Consider the following 19,649-nt stretch of genomic DNA (forward strand, 5'->3'; position numbering starts at 1 on the left):
TGTGTTGTTTTTTAGCAGTCGGAACATGAAAGAGGAAGCAGCTACAGTAACTACAGAATGTGAATTTGTAATTGAAAAGAGCTAGATAAACATGTGCACCATGCACTACTTATTGTTTTTACTCAACATGTGTTTATTGCATAAAATAGCACATCACTAACAATTGTTCTGCATGTCATAAAATGAACCATAAAATTAAGCATAAAATTTAACATAAAATCATATTGTTATATAATATATATATATATATATATATATATATATATATATATATATTATAATATCAGTAGAACATCACCATAAATAGTATTGGGTAGGTAATATAAGATCTTGCTTTGTATTGTTATTGTATTAGAGTCAAATAGCACCTTTGGCAGAGTGCCTGTTTGCAACCTGCACCGCTACTAGTGCTATGTCCTTATAGGTTATGTATAACCTGCATTGGTGTTTTGCTGCCACAATGCCTCCACTGTGCTACGTTACCACTACGGACTCGGGACGCTGTGTACTCATGCTCTCCTTCCTATTCCCGCGTTCTGATAGACTGCATGTGTGTTGGAGCGTGCTAGAGCATATAACTAAATTCCTCCAGGTCCTAGTGCTGGTGTTATGGAAGCCGGCTTCATTTTGAGATAATTGTCTCTCACTTGATTTACCGCATCCACCGGTACTCAGAGATAAAACAACAATAGGTAGGTCTGTCTGTATTCATTGCTAGACGCGTTTCTGGGTGTCTAACTCCTTTTTCAATAGCTATGTCCATCCTGGGTTTATCCTGGTATTTTAACATGCTCCACATACCAAAACCCGGTCTGGATTGACTTCTTGATTGGTCTAAACAGTGTGGTTCTGTTTTGTTACACTAAGTATATAGAACTGATACCCCTTAAAGATTGGAAGTCATAAGGGAAAATGAAAGTTTTATTTTATTTGTTTAGTTGCAATAAGATAAAACTGTAAAATTGGATCAGTACACCATTATGGACTGCAAAGCACGATCAGAATATAAAAAACATTTTACCAAAGCAGCAAAACATGAAATGGATTTAACCAATTAGACCAATCAGGAAGTCAATCCAGGATGTGGGAGATTTATTAATTGCACCAAAAAAACTGTCTGTACCACAGTTATAAAGGGTTTAAGACTAGCTGGATAAAAGAAAAGGGTGGCTCACTCTCAAAAGGTCCGTGCACCAAAAATAGTGCTGACCTTGCATAATTTTGTCCTAATTTTCTGCCGTAAAGTAAGCCAACCAATAGGAGATGCAGAGTACGACTAGACAGTCATATACTAGCACAGATTTATCATCCAGCACCAGACATTTATATGAATCTGGTGCAGAATAAGACTGTCCAGTCTAACTCTGCACTGTCTAACCTTATGACACTTTTTATAAATCTGCCCCATTGCCCCATTGTGTTTAAAAAATGCTTTAGTTACTCATATTTTTTTGTTCACTTTTTGTCCACTTAAATAAAGCTCAAAGTCTGAACTTCAACTGCTTTTGACATCTGAATTGTGGTAATGTACATAACCTGTATGTGTATGTGTGTGTGTATATGTATATATATATATATATATATATATATATATATATATATATATATATATCCCCTACTTAAGAACACTCGACTTACATACGACCCCTAGTTACAAACGGACCTCTGGATATTGGTAATTTATTGTACTTTAGTCCTAGGCTACAATGATCAGCTGTAACAGTTATCAAATGTGTCTGTAATGAAGCTTTAGTGTTAATATTGATTCTTATGACAACCCAACAATTTTAAAATCCAATTGTCACAGAGACCAAAAAAGTTCTGGCTGGGATTACAATGATAAAATATACAGTTCCGACTTAAATACAAATTCAACTTAAGAACAAACCTACAGACCCTATCTTGTATGTAACCCGGGGACTGCCTGTATATATATATATATATATATATATATATATATATATATATATATATATATATATCGTGTATATTTGGGAATAAGCTGAGTTTTTCAGCACAAAAAATTTGCTGAAAAACCGAAACTCAGCTTATACTCGAGTCAATAAAAAAAAGAACGTTAATAACTCACCGGCGACCCCCGCAGGTCTTCTTTTTCATCTGTCCGGCAGTGGCAAGTCTGTGCAACGTCACAGGCTTTGACGTCAGCTGCTGTGCATTGCACGGACTTGCCACTCCCAGACGGATCAAACAGAAGACCTGCGTGGGGCGCTGTAAAATTGAGTTAACTTTCTTTTTTTATAAATTTGCCAAACTGGGGCTTACTGCATAAAGGACAGGGGGCAGGCTGCTGGATACGGGGGCAGGCTGCTGGATACAGGGGCAGGGGGATGCTGGGTGGCTATATACTGGGAACTAGCTATATACTGGGGCCGGCTGTGACCAATGCATTTTTCGCCCTAGGCTTATACTCGAGTCAGTAGGTTTTCACAGTTTTTAGGGTTAAAAGTAGGGATGCCTGCTTATATTTGGGCTGGCTTATATATACGATATAATTATTTATTTCAATGGTCTAGTGAACCAAATTTGAGAGGCAACCAGAGTAAGATCTCTACTAAAAATGCTAGAAGAGTTTTTGGGATGGTTTAATTCCCATAACTTTTACCCCAATAATATTTGTGTCTTTATTTTTTGCTTTATTTGAGTATAAAGTACAAGGGTGAATGTATCATCTCAACATGCAGCTATCATACAGGAGGGACAGCCATGCAGTTTTTCACTCCTACGAAATAGAAGAAGACCATCCAGAATTGAGGACTAGGGGTTTTTCTATCAGCCTATAGAAAATGTTCTGCATTTGTCACTAAATTATCACAGTGCAAAGGTGTAACTATACTCTCCTGCCATAATAACTATGAATTCTCTGGTGTGTATTCCGGAGACATTTAAGTATGGAATATTAAATACTTACAGATAGTTGTCCTGGCAAGACCTGAGGTGCATCTTTAAGTGCTCCAGGACTAGTTGGAGATATAACAGATATTGAAGGCCTATCCATTTTCTGGGATTCAAAGGAACTAGAACCTTGAATAAAATATGCATTAAATTATTAACAGGCAAAATAAAACAGATAACACATGGCCACTTAAATTAGATACGTTGGATGTAGTGAGACTTATATATTCATACAACCACACATTATAAAGCAATGTGAGGCTATATCCATATTATATAAATTTGTTGCAGATATCTCTTTACCTAACATCTGTTTCATACAAATAAAAGTGTTTTTTTCCTACAGAATGTGCAGTTTTTTTGTTGTTTTTTTTTACAAAAGATCAGCTATGTGTGAATATACAGTCCAGCCATTTGCACAGTATTTGTATTTTTTGCCACTATGATTCAACTCCTAAAAACCCAAGCTCTGTAAAGAATATTTGTGTATAACATTAGCTACTGATACACCTCTGTGTAGGTGAAAACAGTATATAATACTATATACTTCAAATTTTTTTCTTGCATATCTGCCTCTCTATTATTGTTAAAATCAAATTTAAAAAATATCTTTAAAAACAAAATGGATGTGGAATTTACAATTCATTCAGAGCAGATCTGCATTGTCACATTTTACAGGCTATAAAATGTTTATTTTTTTGTAATGTAGACATATTGGGGCTTATTTTTCCACACTGAGATACACTTTTTTGACGACAGAGGGCGTTCCTGAGGGAAGTTGGTGTTATCATTGTGTGCTGCCATCTATCAAACAAAGTCAAAAATTACAGACTGATTGATAGGTTAGTTTGGAATTGGCAGCCATTTGAGTAAGACGTGTTTCGTGATTTTCGCTAAGATGGAAAAAGAGCAGTATTGTTCGGTAATTCGCTTTTTGTTTTTGGATGGGAAAAATGCGAAGAGACAAAATAAAAGTTGCCACCTATGACCACAGTTAGATATTGGTTCAACAAATTTAAACGCAGGCGAACATTTTTGATGAGGAGCGTCAGGACGCCCGGGCAGACGTGGTTACCAAGGAAATAATTCAAAAACTCCATGACATGATACTCGCTGATCAACAAACGAAAGTGTGCGAAGTAGCAGAGGCCGTAGGTGTGTCGACCGGAACGGTAATTTATATTTTACATGATAAGTTGGCAATGAAAAAATTGTCGGCCCGATGTTTGCAGCGATTGCTCAGGGTGGACAACAAGCGAATGCGGCTGTTAACTTTGAAGCAGTGTTTGGAGAAATTTAAGCGAGATCCAAAAGGAGTTTTTGCGTCAAGTTGTCACCGTTGATGAAACCTGGATTCATCATTACACACCAGAAACTAAGCAACAATCGAAACAATGGATTTCTCCTAATGAATCGGCTCCAAAGAAGGCGAAGACGGTCCCATCGGACAGAAAGGTCATGGCGACAATTTTTTGGGATGCAAACAGTGTCATCCTCATGGATTTTTTAGAAAATGGAAGAATGATCACTGGACAATACTACAGTGAGTAACTGCACCGCTTCGACAAAAAATTGAAGGAGACACAGACGCATTTGGTGAAAAAGAAGGTGCTGTTTCAACACGATAATGCACCAGCACATTCATCCAGAGTTGTCACCGCCAAACTGCATGAATTGCATTATGAATTGTTGCCACACCCCCGTATTCACCCGATCTTGCTCCCTGCAACTTTTTCTTGTTCCCTAACATGAAGAAATGGCTCGAATTAAAATTTTTTAGCTCAAACGAGGAAGTCATCGCAGATACATAGGTGTATTTTTGAGAGTTCGACAAATCCTATTTTTGGAGGGGTTAAAAAATGGCAGGGACGTTGGGAGAAATGTATCTTTCTAAAAGGGGACTATGTTGAAAAATAAAAAATAAAAATTTGAAAAAATGGTGTCTTCATTTCTAACACGGGTACTTATTGAGCTGCCCTCATACTTTAGTAATAAACCCAATGCAATAATAGCACCACCTTTTCAAGAAAATATACCACATCATTTTTGGCAAAAATTATTTATATGAAGTCCCATCTGTCTTGCAGTAAACCATGTACTTTCTTGCCAACCCAAATCCTTTTTCTATTAACAAAGAGAAAAAGTATCCAAAATACATAATTAAAGAGTTCTAAAGCTAAGCCCCAATTTCTCCCCTACTGTAGCTGATACATGACCTGTCACCAGATTAAACTAATAACACCCTTATATAGGGTATGAAATGTCCCTTCTAGACTTCCCTCTTTTATCTAAAAGTTCACCCATTCACCTATAAAAAAATTCCTCCAAAATCATGTGAAAATGAGCAGAAAACTGTCACAAATCAAGCTCAGAGGCTGCAGGGTGAGGATCACTTTAGATACATATATATTGGCTTCTATAGCAGGTAGTACAAGAATCTTCTCACATCTTGGAGCTACAGAACCAGAGATAAAGGAAGAGAAATTCACAGTTGGGAATGTAAGCTGGAGATAAAGATCTAGTTTTTGCCTTTTTATTTAACTGTCTGCATCTCTAGTTCTGTAGCTCACATCACCACAGGCCTGATGAGATCCTCTTCTTCAATCTGATACCAGAATGTTTTCTCAGCTGATATAGAACCTAGGATCAAAAATTATGCTCCGATCCAGCTCCGGAGCCTTACTCCAAGATGACAGTTTTCTGCTCATTTTCACATGAATTTTGAAAAGATTTGTAAAGGTTAATGGACAAGATTTCACTTAAAAGAGAAACTGTTAGAAAGGACATATCTAAAGGGTGCTGCTAGTTTAGTGGTGTAAAAGTAGGAGACAGAGTCCCTTTAAGCCCAGAAAAGCATTGTAGTGAGGCAGTTGCTGTTTGGAGACACAGTCACTGTTAAAGAGTGAAATTGTGTAGGGTGAGTTTACAGCCAAGATGGCTTTCTTGAAGATACTTCAAAAAGGCACAAAAAAGTGGCAGTCTTAAAGTTCTTAAAGTTATTTGACCCCCTTTTAATATTGGTGATCTTTCCTTGGGATATGTAAACTATATCAGCCGTTATAGAACCTGGAATGCAGTGTCTTGGAGGAGCCCTGCTACCAGGGCCGGCTTTTGGGGGCTGCAAACTGGGCATTTTCCCAGGACCCCTGTCCTAAAGGGGCCTCCTGCATGTAGACTTTTATGGGCAGGGGATGCTTTGCTCCTTTAACACCCCTTGGTTGAATGCCTGGGTGAAGATCTATCTCCCGTCTATATATCTATCATCTATCTGTCAGCTATATATCTCCTATAATTTGTCTATTTCCTATATATAACTGTCAAACTAACCATTAATCCATCTAGCTTTTTGTCTATCTATTTATCTATATATACGTTCTATTTACCTATCTATCTCCTATGTATTATATCTATCTCCTATCTATTATCTATCCATCTATCAATCGTTCTTATAGCTCTATTCTACTGTATCCATCTCTCAAGTCTATAGTCTATAGATATATATATATATATATATATATATATATATATATATATATTCTACTTTATACGTATGTATCTAAAAATCTACTTATTATCTATAAATCTATATCATCTTTCATATGTATCTTCTATCATCAATCTACCTGTCATCTGTCTATCTCCTATAAAATCCTCCTACAATCCGATATTACAGATTAACTTACCTTACTACTGCTACTACAAAGTGATATTATTGTGCAAAGATAAAGGAGCCTCTTACTGACTGTGACTGTTCATAAAATTGTTTAATTTTGGGGGCCCGCTTTTAGTTTTGCCCAGGGCTCCACTTTGTTTAAAACTGGCCCTGCCTGCTACACATTGGACAGCGTCATAGAATGCAACAACAGCTGACCAATGTGATATTGCTGACATATCCTAAGAATACATTTATAGCTAAATTTCTTTAACATAAATAACAAAAAGCACCTACTAGATTCTAATGGAGGATGGGAGCTCTCTGGGATCCTTGGAATATCACTGAAAGTAAAAAAATAAACAACATTTAAAAATGTAACTTTAAAAACAATACTGCAGATAAAGTTTCTGTGCTATTTTTGGGGAAATAATAGCAATATTTATTGTTACGTAAAACCTTTCACCGCCTTTTAAAAACCAACCGTCCAAATATGACCCATTCTAAATGTAAATCAAATTAAAATGATCAAATGATTAATAATAACTTATTACCAAAATATCCAAATGTAAGTTTGCATGTATATTTCCATTTATACCAACTGAACACGAATGACACTAACATACCCAATGGGTCGTGACACAATGATCTCCACTTGTGGTTCTGACTTTGATTGTAAAATTATGTTGTAAACATCTTCATTTGTGGCTCCTGGCAAATGCTTTCCATTCCATTCTAGAACCTCATCACCTTTAATATAGCACAGACAGAAACCAATTTAATGGTTATAAAGTAAGAAGTCAAATTTTTTTTAAATATAAATGTGTTACATTTCTAATCACACAACTGTCTTGTACAGGTTGATAACCCCTGTCTCAGAAAGGTACAGGCTAAAGGCATGGACAATAATTTGCAGATGTGCGCGCGTATCTCCGAACCTATCGGAAGACACGCGCGAACACCTGCAATGTGAAGAATAGAATTAAAACATTAAAAACAGTGAATACAGAACCATTTAAGTGCAGAACACATTGAAAGAACACTATTCTTCACATTCCAGATGTTCGTGCACATCTCCGAACTTAGAGGGAGACACGCGCAAACACCTGCAAAGTGAAGAATAGTCTTATTTCAATGTGTTCTAACAAGTAAAACATCTGCAAACATCATGGAATATTTTTTTTGCACTGTTCTTTTAATGTTCTGTTTTATTAAAAAAATGCTCGGGTCTCCCATTGACTTCAATGGGGCTCGTTATTCGAGACGAGCACTCGAGCATCTGGAAAAGTTCGTCTCGAATAACGAGCACCCAAGCATTTTAGTGCCCGCTCACCTCTAGTAACAATGTTTTTTAACTTTTGACTCTCAGGCTTCATATCTCATATCCACTAGAGCTTTGAGACTATCATCATTTTATTCACAAATCTGATTTAGGTGAACATTTTCCAATAAACCCAAAATATACAACATAGACATCAAAAAGATGGTAATAAAAATAGCAGGTAAGTTACCGCACACAAAAAGGTATATTTTAAAAGGGATTAATGCCTGCAGTGGATTTGTGACCTTGTATACTAAAATGTGGAAAAAATATAAATTGCATCCCTAGGGGACTGGAGTGAATTTGCACCTAAATGTTTATATTAAATGTATTTGTCTACTATAAGTACTACTCTTAAGTAAGTTAAGCGAAGTAAAAAATCGCATCGCAGATGCGACCATTTTGAAGACAGAAAGTTGAAGACATTTGACTGGACCATTAATACACCTCTATTGTCACATCATTGTCTTTTTATATGACCCACATGCAAATTTGAGGAGATCATTGTTGATTCAAGGGGGGGGGGCATAAATCAGAAGATTTTCTTGAATTTCTGGCTTCCATAAATGACATAAAAATCCCATTGGGTTCCAGACACTGCTGATCAATCTATTAAAGGGCCAAAGCCACTTTGATAATTCTGGTGGGCAGCGGAGCTCCATAGTCATAGAGCTGTCCCAAGAACCGCCAATGAATGTATGGTCACTGGGTCCTGTAAATCATCATAGCCCTGTGCTTTCCAAGTCATATGCTATCGGTGTGTCATTGGATATTCTTTGTTTTAATTTTGCCAAAAGGCATTTTGGGCAAATTTTTTTCCTCTCATAGGGTGAGGTATACAATCTTAGGTTCTTCGTGGAACATTGTTGAGTAAAGCTGACCACAGCCTTAAAAACAAGCTACTCATTGATTACCCAGCAAACTAAAAAATGTTTGCTAAGCAATACTTATCACAGCAGCAGCAGTTAGCACTAGACTAATTTGTTAGCTATTGAAATACATTTCTTTTTTTGCAGCCTAATGTCCCATGGGAACGTCTATTATTGCACCACTACCTGCAATTTGTAAATGAAGAAAGGAAAATGTAGAAAATGTTGCCTATTAGAATATTCGAATTAAATTTTTTTTTGGAATTACACTATATGGGTAGAATATACTGAATAATTTTAATAACCATTTCTGGAAGAGGCAATTTGGGCTTTGTGCTTTGTGTTTAAACCTCCAGTGACACTATGATGTTTAAAGGGAACCTGTCACCAGGAGACCAATTTTTAGCACTCCCCCAGTCCCCAGAGCATAGTACATATGCTGCCAAAGTGTCTTTGTATTAAAAATTGGTTTTACAGAAAAAAGGATATGTTATATTGTACCATTCATTAGCATCTACTGTGTGACTAGGCAGTTGCCAAATGGGAGGAGCTGGAAAGGAGCAGTTCCCCCCCCCCCCACCCTTGGGGAACAGCTTATCCATGTGACCTTTTCAAATATATGAAAACACCCATCACTGGGCTTAGCGACGCCCCATGCTCCTCTACAGCCAATCCCGAGTGAGGGGAGTTATTCATATAGTTGAAAAGGACACTTGGAGGAGGAGTTTCCCAAGGGTGGGGGGTGGGGGAACTGCTCCTTTCCAGCCCCTCTCATAAGGCAACTGCCTAGTCACACAGCAGATGCTAATGAAAGGTACAATATAACATATCTTTTTTTCTGTAAAACCTATTTTTTATACAAAAACACTTTGGTAGTGTATGTACTATGCTCTGTGGGGACTGGGGGAGTGCTAAAAATGGGTCTCCTGGTGACAGGTTCCCTTTAATGGTAGTGCAGGAAAGGATATGTGAAGAGGTCCTCTTCATACACGGGAAAACTTCTAAAGTATTATAGAGCAAATCTTTGTTAGAATTGTAGTATTAAAATGAGCCCTGTTCACAGTGGGTTGGGCTAATGTTGTGGCCTAGAGAATGCTGCAGGCAAATACACTACTTGTAGCAAGTGAGGAACCACCTCTATAAAGTAGCCGTTTGGGCAATTTTGTGGCTGCAGCATTGGGGCCTGTGTCATCACAATGCAGAGGAGGATAGACATCAATAATCATCCTAGAAGAGCAATCAATCATTGCTGCACATTAATCTAGGGAGGGCTAGTTAGCATAGAAAATTAGACAAATGCTGTAAAAATATGATGTGTTTGGAATGCTGATCAGTAGAAATCGTCTTCATTCTAAAAACAACTTGACACATGGCATTGTAGCTTTGTGTTTGCAAAGTTGCATCTAAAAAAATGTCCATTACATAGAAGAGATGTTTGGTTATAATGCACAGTGCCACATCTGCAGAAAACCAAACGCAGCATATAGGCACACACCTCACATTGAGTGTGAAGTATAATGGTGGAGATGTGGTAATATGGGCTTGTTAAGCAGCCACAGAACCTGGGCACCTTTACTGTCATTGATTTGATCAAGTTTAAGTACTTATATCTAACAGCCAAAGCTCGACTGAAACTGTATAAACCAGAATCGTGATTTAAAAAGGTTTGAAAGACATTCTTGGGAACTTTTTCAGTGAACTGTACTTACTTGATGTAGTCATTTTTAAATTTTTTTAGGGTAAAAGTAGGCTACCCACATTTAACCCACCCTGATTCATTTTTACTAAATGTGGATGATATAAATGCAATGAAATGCAATGGTCTGAGCTCATCTGTTACCTGCTCTCAAATGTCCAACAACATCCGCCAGGCTTCCCTTCTTTACTTTGGTGATAAAGGCACCAAGACGTCCTGTTTCTGTCATTTTTCCACCAACAACCTAAATATAAAGCAACATAATATTGGTAGTATGGAAATATAACTATAACATTCTTTTGTAAAAAGGGGATGTATTAAGATTCTGTAAATGGAGGGTCATGTGATCTCTATCTTTCAATGAACAACTGCCCTGCCAGGACCTTGATCTAATATTCATAAATACTATAATAAGGTGGTAGAAGTTAGAGATCACATGACCCTCCATATGCAGCCATTTTATGGACAGGAATGTCTGGCTTATGAGGTAAAAGGCAGGAGGTTTCACTTCACATATCAGGATCATGGTATAGAACTTCTAATAGATGAATATTGGAAAATTACCTAATATCCTGCCTCCCACACCTACACACACATTAAAAAAAGAGATAAGAGGTAAGTGGCCAACCCCTTTAACCTTTCTTTGACACCCGAGCTGCACATCACATCACACCCAACCTCTGTTGGTAAACTGAAGCTCAGCAGTGACATCACAACCATACACCGTACCCCCCTCTGGCTTTCAGGCTACATGCACATGAAGTTTCGGTGTCCCGCTTGGCATCGGTCACTAAGCTCCTCTAACTCACCAAGTATAAAAGAAATAATAATAATTTGTTACCTGATCAGTCGTAACAAACACAAGGCCATGGAAACTACGGCCATGTGTGTGAGCCCATAGAAAGATATGGGGGACATATGCTAGCTGTTGAAACAAGGTTAGCACGCGACCTAGAAGGATGTCCATGCACATGAGGCCTTACACACCGTGCAGCCAGAGGCTGGTTGTGATGACACTGTTTAGTCTCTGTATAGAGACAAAGACCACCAATGACAAGAGGTACTACAGTATAAGTATTTTTTTTTCTTTACAGCCCCTGGGGCCTTGGTTGCACTGGGCACATGATGGATAAGTTATCAACATTTTATTTGTATGGTAATTCATTTACTTGCAAACCTGTGCAAAACTACCATCCACTTTTTGTTCCAACAAGATATGGCTTGAACTTAAGTGGCCTGAAAAGAGCCTTCCTATATGTGCACAACATAGATCAAGTGACGGGAGTCATGTCAGATGAGAAATTAAGCGCTACGGAATATGATGGAGCTCTATATATCTATAAAGATTATTATTATTAGGTATCAGCACATTAAGAATGTGATGCAGTTGCCTCTAAGGTTGCTGACTTGTAAGCAAAATAAAATAGCTCTTATCACATAAGCCATAGATTTTTAAGCTATGGGGGAAAAGAATCTCCTTTCCATAGGTACTGTCATATAATTTCCTGTACCTACTGAAAGCAGGGAGGTGCCATGGTATGAAATGTTCATTGCATATTCATACAAAAACAAAGTACATAACACATCTATTAGGTACTACAAAATACATTTTCAAGACAAAACTTTACAGTAAATAGTTAATGGACACAGTCTATTAATGTTAAATATCACACTATTGGTTTTATTACAACAAAATTAGCCATGAAAAGGATTCAGGAATGCATTACAATGTATTATCATATTATTCAAAAGACATGATCTCGAAGCAACATTTACTGAAATTACCCAAGATTCCATATCCAACATTTCATTACTCAAAGGAAAAAACTGATAATAGTAGTAAGAGTGATTGGTACTGCTTCTGAAAAAAACTAATAAAATACAATAAAAAATCTAATTAAATAGATTATTGGTTATGCTGTAATGGCACTGAGATTAATGGCATTGATGGTTACGTTATTTATTCGTGTTTATGTAGTGAACAGCACTACATGTAAACCTCAAATAAACAATGGAGGAAATGTTGTCTTTTTTGTGGGTAATATTCTTAGTTTTCTCAAATCTCTAAAGTCTCCCAATGGCAATTCTTTATCTAAGCATTGCTAAGCAGAGTCCATCTTCAGCGTGTGTAGCATTATTATAAACAAAGGCTTCTATGTACATGCAGATTACTTGCCCTGCAATTCATCTTCTTGCTCTATATACATTTTGGTTTAGAGATTTATCCATCTGTAATAACCTGCAATACACTTTCCCTGTCTGTTATTAGCTACAAACAGCAGTTATTCTTTCTCCCTGCCCATCATAGAATTAACGGATCCATGCTTTTAGCAATGCCCTTGGGATTGGAGTCTGCTCTTGTATGTAATAATAACCATCCTCTGTGTATATAGTAAATGTTTTACTGAAGACCGCCTAATTTAAAGTATTGCTAAGGAGGGACTTTACAGACAAAATGACCCACAAAACTCCCCCATCACCCTATAATTTAAAAAAGATGTAAATGTCAGTTACTCTTTAACTGTATTGAATAATAAATGTGACTTTTGGCCGGTACAATTATTAATTAGGATGGGAATATTTTCAGCGTAATATGCTGTAAAGCTTTATACTTACTTTCAATCCTAGAAGGGCTCCAGATTCTTTTGGCATACTTGTTCTCTTGTTTAAAATAACACGTCCGATGAGACGATCACCTTCCTTTGATGGCTGCCAAGTAACAGGGTGCTTAAAAAAACAGTGATAATGTGAACTGTTCGTATACTTCATTGCTATATACAATATTTAATGTATTTTAGCAGGATATATTACGTTGAACAAACTTTTTTGCCAAGGCTGTGGAGTCGGTAAGCTGAACTTCAACTCCAACTCCTCAATTTCCTAGTATTTGTCTACTCCGGGGTCTGCATTATTAGTAGTTTTATGCTCTAGGCGTTTCCAGTATTATAGTCTGCTATAAAGTCTTCAGTATTGGTCTGCTCTGGGGATATTCAGTATCAGTATTGTTAGTCTGCAATGGGTTCTCCAGTATTTGTCTGCTCTGGGAGTTTCCTGTATTATTACTGTCTACTCTGGGGATCTCTTCCTTATTATAGTTGTCTGCTCTGGCGTCTCCAGTACTTTTATCTGCTCTGGGGTCTCCACTATTATAGTCTACTCTGAATGCAGTATTTGATTTACGGGGTGATATTATTGCTGTACTGTGGTATTTTTTTAATTTCTTGGGTGGCAATTTGTGCTGTGGTTGTTGGTACATCTGGGGTGCTGGTTACTGATGTGGCCTCTTATAGCTATGACAATATGGCACCAAAAAAATGTATTTTCCCCTGGCCTAAATCCTTAGAACAGTAAAGAATAGAAATTTAAAGTACATTTCATAATCGTTAGAATTTATTATATGTTTGTGGAGTAGGCCCATTTTATCACAACTCCGACGTCACCAAATTAGTCACTGAATCCCCCTCCACAGTCCTGCTTTTTGTGTATGGGAAACTGATTTTAAAAAGTCAGAGTTGAGGTATAGAATAATCCTCATTCCTTTCTACTGCTGATATCTGAACAGAAAGCAAAAAAGTGAACATCTACCTTTTGTTAGCATGTAAATAGTTTAAGAATTATTTGCTGGTTTCTTTCTTAATACATCTAAAGGTTGAAGATTTGCTTTTCTTATATAGAACACCATATTCCCAGCACAGTCATTGATTTAAAGGGGTTTTGCCACTAATGACACAGGTCAGGGGATATCACTTTACTTCTATGGGGCTGGCCATTACGAAAGTCCTAAAGAAGTGAATGGAGAGCGGCCAGGTATGTGAACTAGACATATAAATGAGGCTCTTTGTGGACACCATTCTTGTCATTGCTGTGAATAGGACACAATTATCATTAGCAGCATAGTCCTTACTTCTTTACAAAACATAATGAAACCACACAGACATTGAGGAGGACACATTTTTTCATCAAACATCAGAGATGTTTTTTTTAACCTGGTGAAATACTCCTTTTATCTAGAACACTTTAGATCACATACCCATTGGGGAAGAAGGGGGAATCAGGTGAGAATCTAAACATTCAAGCAGAAATACCTTTATCCTAGTGACGTCTTTATTGTGATGGCTGCTGCCCTATGAGCACATCTGTATTTCTGTATTTATTGCTTCTAATTCCCACTTCCTGGCAGGGAACTCATAACTGGAAACGCAGTTTGGGAAGTACTGCTTTATGTCATAGCACAATGTTCACTGAAAGTAAAACTTTCTATCATAGTGATATAACTTACCGAACCAAGAGGTGATGTGTCTCTAGTGTGCCATGTGGCAGGGTCCAGCCAGTAATAGTCCAAGTCCCCTGTAACAACAAATAAAAATATATATATATTTTTTTGCATTTATTCCTTTTCTTTTGAATACTCTACATAAGGCATACTAAACATTTTATAAATATGTTCCTATAGCGTTTTAAGCAATACACTAAACATTTGTATTATACTATATAGTAGTGTGTTAAAAAAGGCTTAAGCTGTGTTCACACTTGTGTTATGTTTTCTGTTACATTGGCATGTTGCACAGGATAGATCCTGCATTAAATTCCAGAGTTTGTGATAGTAGTATAAATCTAACTTTTATCATTATGTAATGAAAACTAATGTTATGAAATAACAATGTTATGTGTATTGCTGCTTGCTGTCTGTGAATGGGACAAGATTTAGAACCTGGGCTAATCCTCTGTGTACTTAAAGGAAATCTACCATCATAATCACCCATGGATAGATCAGAGACACTTAATCATAGAACCAGTCACCGTGACTGTGGTAATCTTATATTTAATATCAGGGATGGTGTGAGACAGCACCCCTTAAGTCGCCCAGTTGGGTGTAGTTAGAAAGTCCAGGTTCCTGCAGCACTACTTTTAAATCAAGTGAAAATTAAGATGTGTTCTTTATTCAGAGAATAATGCAACATTTCAACTTTATGGGTAGAATTCATGATTGCTTCTGTGCCCGAAAATTATGTTTTGCACCCAAAACACCTTCTGACACATTTATGAAGGCTTGTAGACTGTTTTTTTGCCGTTTTCCGACTTGTCCTACAAAGGGGGTGTTGCCTCACAAAGGGGGTGTGATTTAGGATAAAGGGGGAGTGATTTATTGAAATTAGCACATTTACAAAAAAAAATACAAAAAAGAGTTAGCAAAAGAGAAATCTTCACCCAGGGACAGCAGCAACAGTGAAAAATGAGTGAAAAAGTTAAAATAGCAAAGAACTAAATGACAAAAATATGAGAAAAAAGAAGAACGTTTTACTAATCAGGTTTTTTTTTTAATCACTTTGCATAAAAACTATTCAACTATGAACAACAGCCTCAAACTATAACACTGGCCATTAAATAGGAGATTTCTAAGGTACATCAAAAGTTTTTAAACATGTTCCAATATGATTGGATATAGAATGATCATCATTAATATAACCACACAGGTACAGAACATAGTACTCACAAGCTGCACTAACACCCCCTGTCTAAAGCTGGCCATTTCTGCTTTAACAGATGATAGCCTGTAAGTCACCACCAGAGTTTTATAGTTGTATGAAACTTGACATATATATTTCTTTCTCTGAATTATAGAAATACCTTCAACAATTAATAATAAAAAAAAGGTAAATATAGGTGCAAATTAATGTCATGTTTCTACATTTTTTGTATGGAAATGTATTTATGAGAGGCAGAATGAATTTACATGCAATTTTCTATAAAAATGAATGTGTTAATATGTAAACACTTTTCCGTTATGACTGCCCATCTCATAGCTTACGACTGATTCTCAACTGTATGCTATGAAGTGCTGCTGCAGATATCAGCTCTAACCGCAGACTCCTTCCATCAAAGCTCTGTCTCCCTTCTTGTTAATCACAGCATAGAAATAGGCGCTCATTGCTTTTCAATAGGCTCTTAAAATGTACTAACCACAGCACGATTGAGGGGACACAGGACACTCCAATTGTCTTCTGCCAAACACAGCAGCTAAAAATAACCCAAACAATCTGTATGAATGTTATCCAAGACAATACAGTCTATAAGGTGCCTGGCATGCAATACATCTACGATAAGGCAAATGAGACCTTTCCAAGACATGCTGCACCAAGGGAAAGAGGGTATAAAAAGATATTCTATAAAGCTACATAAACATAACATTAGCAAAGGTTTAAGCATTTAGAGCAGCAGGCCGAGCACAGGCAGGTCTCCCTGTTCTTCTGAATCATGCAACAAGGACTACGCTATAGTAAATGCTGCATTGTGCATAAGGATCAGCATACAAAACCTTCCCCATCTGCAGTACCACAATGGTTACCTGTCCCTGAGTGCAGCGTCTGGAGAAAAAACTGGACAAGCCCAGAGAACATATCAGAGGCATGGGAATGCTCATAAACCTGAGCTGCCGACAAGAATGGAGCTGGTGAGCGTTGTCTACACGTACAGGCAGCCGTGCAATGTAACCCCTGACAGAAATGTTCAAATAAAACTCATCAGCGACTGCTTTCTTTGAGGTCTAAGCCAAAATACTCTGCAGTGTCAAAGAACAAGCGTCAAAGAGGCCAGAGCAGCCATATACAGCGTGCTGCTGCTGTCAACAAAACAAATCTCTGCAGCGGATTGCCCTCATCGATTACCACATGAATCAATAGCTACTCAGTGCAATGCTAACTAGATGCCGGCTTCCCCCGATACATCTGCCTTGATGAGTCCTGAATTAACGCTCTGACCAAGAAGGATGCAAATGCTGCTCATCTGTACAGGGTGGCATAAAATAAATTTTGTACCTCATAAAAGCTGACATGAGAAAAGCCAGATTCAGGCATCTCACAAATCAATAGCACTGCCGCAGCCATCATTCCTGTTTAGCCAGGTTATTCTGACTGACTTCTAATGGACTACATATTAACAGGATAGTGTAAGATATAGGGTTGCACAGATACCACAATTTTGAGTGCGATACCATACATAAAAAAATATCACGATACCGACACAATACTTTCAAGAAAAGAAATAAAGTATTATCTGAATGTTTAGGGTGCAGTCAAATGGGGCAATTACATTGCGTTTAGAAATGCAATACAAATGTCTGGGGGCAGGACTTATAGAACCATATTTGCATTTCCATTGAAACACATGCGATCAGTAACGGTAACCAGTGTTTTGCGAGGAGAGCTTTAAAGGGAACCTACCACCACAAATCTACCTATAAAGGTAGATTGGGTGGTAGGTGGATCAATGGGACGTGAGGATAGCCCTTTTAAGGGCTAATCCTCACGTCCCTGCACTTTTTTGATAACTTTAATTTGATATTTATTCAAATTTACTTATGCGGCTACCGGGGCGGGGGGTAGCCGCATATGAGATTACACGAGGCGGCTACTCCACGCCCCGGTAGCCACTTTACCCATCCTACTCACCCATCTTCGGCGCGCAGAAGAGCAGGGGCGCGCCTGTTTCGGAGTTGTGACCGCGCAGGCGCGGGCCTGCTCTTCTGCGCATGCGCAGACGGCAGGATCGCCGGACGAGGGCGCGCAGCTACGCGTAGCTGCGCGCCGAAGATGGGTGAGTAGGAGGGGTAAAGTGGCTACCGGGGCGTGGAGTAGCCGCCTCGTGTAATCTCATATGCGGCTACTCCACGCCCCAGTAGCCGCATAAGTAAATTTGAATAAATATCAAATTAAAGTTATCAAAAAAGTGCAGGGACGTGAGGATTAGCCCTTAAAAGGGCTATACTCACGTCCCATTGATCCACCTACCACCCAATCTACCTTTATAGGTAGATTTGTGGTGGTAGGTGCCCTTTAATGTTTTATGACAGTGTAGTATATATATTGTAAAGGAGGTCCTATAAAATAGTATACTAAATAGTATAATTTCGGGCTCATTTAGACAGGCGCTTTTGATGTCCATGTGCTATTTTATTTTGCGGATGGCAAACGGACTGTTTCCTATGGGTCTTTTCACATGTCAGATTTTTTCACAGATGTGCGGACAGTGAGAAAAAAATTGCAGCATGCCTTATTTTGTCTCGCATGTGGACCACGTACATCCATAGAAGTCAACGGGTCTGGAAAAAAATGGACGGCACATGCATGACATCCATATGCAGAGTGTTTTTTTCTCAAATGTTGGGAGTCAACCAAATGGGCAAGAAGTAGATTAGAAACCCATCAGCTTTTTTTTTTGCATATGTGAAAAAAAAGGATGGCATACAGAAGTGAAAAAAATGGATACAATATCTAATGTAACTGTATTATATGCTTAAAAATAATAATAATAATAATGTGATGATATAAAGAGAGATCTCTGAGAAATTGTATCTCTATATACCAGTGCATTAAGTCTGTGTCACAGTGAAGCTCTTAGTTACATAAAATCCAACAATTGCCAACCAGTTAGCCTATTTTCTAGTGAATAGAGACTCTGTGGGGCATATTTATCATACATTGGCACTCAGGGATAGTAACGCCCCGCGCCGGCCCACTCCCGCGCCGGCCCACTGGCGTGAAAGTGGCGGATCGGGGCAAATAATCGCAAGTGATAGCAATAAGCTATCATTTGCGATTATTTCAGGGCCTATGCACCACTGCCGTGGCGCAGAGGTCCTGATAAATATGCCCCTGTATCTCTATGGCATGGTGGAGGTTGTAGGCTCAAATCCTGGGCAAAAAAATACCATCTATCCCTTGGGGGAATTTATCATTAGATAAATGTTCTTATGCTCGATGTGTGCCTGGGATTTTTCTTTCAAGAGGCGCAGAATGCACCAAAAGTAGCAGCACATACACCAACAGGGGGCAGGAGAGATAAATCTTTCGCCTTGTGTCTGGTGAAACCCTGGAAGATGTAGAGACACCAGATATGGACAGATAATGATATTTCCCTGCTCTGCCACTAACCCAACACTTTTAGTAAAAGGATTCCCTGCCCGATGTCTCCCCTGGGGAATTCCCTGTTGACAGATACTAGGAGTCTATAGAACCGTAGAAGTCATTTAGTACCGCAAGCTACAGAAACCCAGTATTGAACCGTTCTGACTTTAAAAGTATCACACAGGTACCAATGTTTTTATGTATCTTGCAACCCAAGCAAGATAATGTTACCAAAACTAAAGAAGGTTAAAAAAAATTATATTCTAGTGAGGAAATCAACTACATATTGGATTAT

At 38.0% G+C, this 19,649-nt stretch overlaps 1 protein-coding gene across 25 annotated transcripts in view; it reads right to left on the reverse strand.

The window, feature by feature from the left end:
• RIMS1 (regulating synaptic membrane exocytosis 1) overlaps positions 1-19,649 on the reverse strand; it is a 258,952-nt gene that overhangs the window by 149,348 nt on the left and 89,955 nt on the right. For 20 of the 25 annotated variants that reach the window (XM_072142150.1, XM_072142154.1, XM_072142153.1 and 17 more), the window contains 6 exons: positions 14,731-14,798; positions 13,068-13,178; positions 10,596-10,695; positions 7,192-7,315; positions 6,863-6,909; positions 2,930-3,042 (listed from right to left, as the gene is read on the reverse strand). In XM_072142150.1, the coding sequence (XP_071998251.1) occupies positions 2,930-3,042; positions 6,863-6,909; positions 7,192-7,315; positions 10,596-10,695; positions 13,068-13,178; positions 14,731-14,798 (563 nt within the window). Of the gene's footprint in view, positions 1-2,929; positions 3,043-6,862; positions 6,910-7,191; positions 7,316-10,595; positions 10,696-13,067; positions 13,179-14,730; positions 14,799-16,412; positions 16,470-16,797; positions 16,910-19,649 lie in introns of those variants that run through there. The other 5 variants (XM_072142155.1, XM_072142164.1, XM_072142157.1 and 2 more) reach the window with 5 other exon arrangements.

The sequence above is a fragment of the Engystomops pustulosus genome, chromosome 3 (assembly GCF_040894005.1).
Source record: "Engystomops pustulosus chromosome 3, aEngPut4.maternal, whole genome shotgun sequence".
Taxonomy (NCBI): Eukaryota; Metazoa; Chordata; class Amphibia; order Anura; family Leptodactylidae; genus Engystomops; species Engystomops pustulosus.